At 31.6% G+C, this 2,847-nt stretch overlaps 1 protein-coding gene across 1 annotated transcript; it reads right to left on the reverse strand.

Moving 5' to 3' along the window:
* Positions 1-251: 251 nt before the first annotated feature.
* On the reverse strand, positions 252-2,538 carry LOC133303858 (embryo-specific protein ATS3B-like). The gene is made up of 3 exons (XM_061503827.1): positions 2,327-2,538; positions 1,998-2,108; positions 252-958 (listed from the first exon to the last, which is right to left on the reverse strand). The coding sequence occupies exons 1-3, from the start codon at positions 2,507-2,509 to the stop codon at positions 686-688; spliced, it is 567 nt and encodes a 188-aa protein (XP_061359811.1). The 5' UTR covers positions 2,510-2,538; the 3' UTR covers positions 252-685.
* Positions 2,539-2,847: the final 309 nt, after the last annotated feature.

Genomic DNA, 2,847 nt, shown 5'->3' on the forward strand with positions numbered 1-2,847 from the left:
AAATATGGTTATAAGAGGTTGTAAAAAAAAAAAGTTGTAAGTATAACCTTTTTTTTTTTTTAATTTTATGACATGATAAAAAAGATGAAAATAATCCATTGCCCGAGTCACCATCCACCTAAACATAGAAGCAAATAGCTTTTTAAAATAACCCGTTTTACATATCATTTGAATTTTCAATCTTCCTCGAAGTTACTTTCACACAAAGTGGACTTCACAAAATAAAAAAGATCTCTTTATATTAGTTGTCCATACAACCAAGGTGAGACTATATATCTCAACACGTCCCCTTACGCAAGAGACCTTTAGGCTTGAAGCGTGGAGAATGCAACAGGCCCAGCCTACCTGTGCTAAGAAACTCCACAAGAGAAAGTGGGGAAGAGAGCGAGACTCTGATACCATGTAAAGAACTTTGGGATACACCACCCAAAAGCTAGCTCAAAGGGTGAGATTATATATCTCAACAAGATCTAATAACCACAAACAAGCCTTGGTATATGGACAAAAATAACCAGTCTTTCAAATCGAATATATCACATAGTAATGTGGGACGTAGATAGTAAAGCCTAGAGACATAAAGAAAACCCATATAAAAAATGGATTGTAGAAGGTCCATTACATTGAGAACCCACATAACATGGTTCACTTATTTTACTTGATTTTTTCTTGGGGCTAAGAAAGTCGACTACACTACTGCTGTAGCAGAAGAAGCATAACCACGACAATAATCAAAACCATACCAAACACCATAAGGAATTAAAGTGTTGTAGTAAAATGTAACAGGCTTGGAGTTATAACCATGTACGGTCACTTTATCTGGTATCCAACCATCGTACCCTGTCCTGTATAGGTATAGGTAGCAGATTTGGTATGTACATGGTCCGTATATCTCAAACGTATCCGTAGAGCACCGCTCGAATGTTCCTGAAGAAGGGTCATCAAGTCTTGGAACATAAACCTAATTATCCAACCACCAAAATCACAAACCATATCAGTTATCCACCATATATTATTGGGAAGAAGTTATTTTACGACTCTTAGAGCCGTTTGTTTGGAATTTTAGAAAAATTAATTTTTATCTGTTCTTTATTTTAAAAGTGCTTTTAATAAAAATTAAAACTATTTATATTTTAATAAAAAGATTTAATTTTAGAAAAAAATATTTGACTTTTGACTTCTTTTTTTGTAGAAGCTACAATTTTTAACTTCTAAAAAAAAAAAAAAGCAGGTTTTTAACTGTTTTTCGTGACTTATGTTTTTTTTTAAAGCAATCATCCAAACAAACTTAGTGCCTGTTTGGATTCTCTTTATTTTTAAACTAGAATCTACTTATAAGCATAAGTTAGGCCAAACAGATTTTGAGAAAAGCTCTTATAATGAAAAGTTTTTTTTTATAATGAAAAAAAAAACTGAAAACTAAAAGCTTTTAGGAGGAGTTTTTTTTTTTAAACTCTTATATGTTTTTTTTAAATTGTGTGTTTTTTTTAAAATGAAAAATTCTAAAGAGAGAGATAATTTTCTTGAAATATGTGTTTTAAGTAATTTTTAAGCTAAAACTTTTTTATGTGATTACCAAACAAAACTTTTTTTTAAGCTCTTTTTTTTAGCTTTAACTTATAAGTAACTTCTAGGTTCTAGTTTAAAAAAGAGAGGATTCAAACAGGGTCTTAAAGTGATAAGTGCTTTTTTCTCTTAAAAAAACAACTTTTGAAAGAGAAAAAAAAGCTAATCTAAATAGGCCCTTACTAAATTAATTACAATTAATTTTTATTAATTTAACAATTATAATTTATTTAGTCACACTCATTAATTTTTAATAAATTATAACAGTTAGATTAACAGAAATCAACTATAATTAATTTAGTATAAAGTAGTAATAAGTATAATCGGCGCATATTATTTTTCATTAGGTTAATTTGATTTGTGCATAAAAATTTTAAGAGCAAGAGATAGATCTATCTATGACTATGGATGAATCTTGACAGAACAGAAGGAACCTGATAGCCATAAGCGTCTCCAAATGAAATACTGATACGATCTGTTGTATATGAGGGAGAACTGCAGCTAGTCTTTATGGTGAGCGTGTAAGTGCAGGAGCTACCCTCTTTCTGCAAGATGCATATACCATATCATACTTTAATTTCATATGCAAAAAGATCTGAAAATGATTCAGTTGAGAATATATGAGTACCCTTTAATCTATCTATGTTCTTTAAAAGGTTCACTAACGGAAAGCTAAATTTTTTTAATGTTTTGACTTAGAGGGTGTTCCTCATTTGGATTATTTCAAAAAGTAAAGAGAAGAGGGTTTATGAAAATTTGTTACCTGCTGCTGCAACTGGGTTTGGTTCGGTTTGAAAGATTCGTTGGCTTGAGGCTTAGTGGCTATTGGTGTTGCTTGTGAGAAGGAAGCTATGATGAAAAATGTGAGGATTAAAGTCGGAAATTTCATTCTTTTGCCGGAGAGTTGCAAACCCTGTTTTGTACTTTGAGAAAGAAGGAGGAACATCTCACTTTCACGGGTTTTATTTATTATATAGCAAAGAGCCAAGGACAAGGTTAGGTTGGTCTTTAACTACTTATACTTTCTCTGTCTCTAGCTACTTCCTTGTGCCTATGCTCATAAATTTCTAGGTTGGTCTTTTTTTTTTTTTTAGTAAAAATCTAGGGTGGTCTTTAACTGCTTATGCTTACTCTGTCTCTAGCTACTTCCTTGTGCCTATGCTCATAAATTGCGAAATTTCTAATTATTATTGACGAGATCAAATACAGAATGGGCTGGCCAATGTGTACTGGACCTAATCATATACTGTTGATGGAGAAGGCCTTTAAGATGATCAACTTTCT

This window comes from Gastrolobium bilobum, unplaced genomic scaffold (genome assembly GCF_033153095.1).
Source record: "Gastrolobium bilobum isolate Gb01-03AN ecotype WA unplaced genomic scaffold, APGP_CSIRO_Gbil_v1 utg9231, whole genome shotgun sequence".
NCBI classification, from domain to species: domain Eukaryota; kingdom Viridiplantae; phylum Streptophyta; class Magnoliopsida; order Fabales; family Fabaceae; genus Gastrolobium; species Gastrolobium bilobum.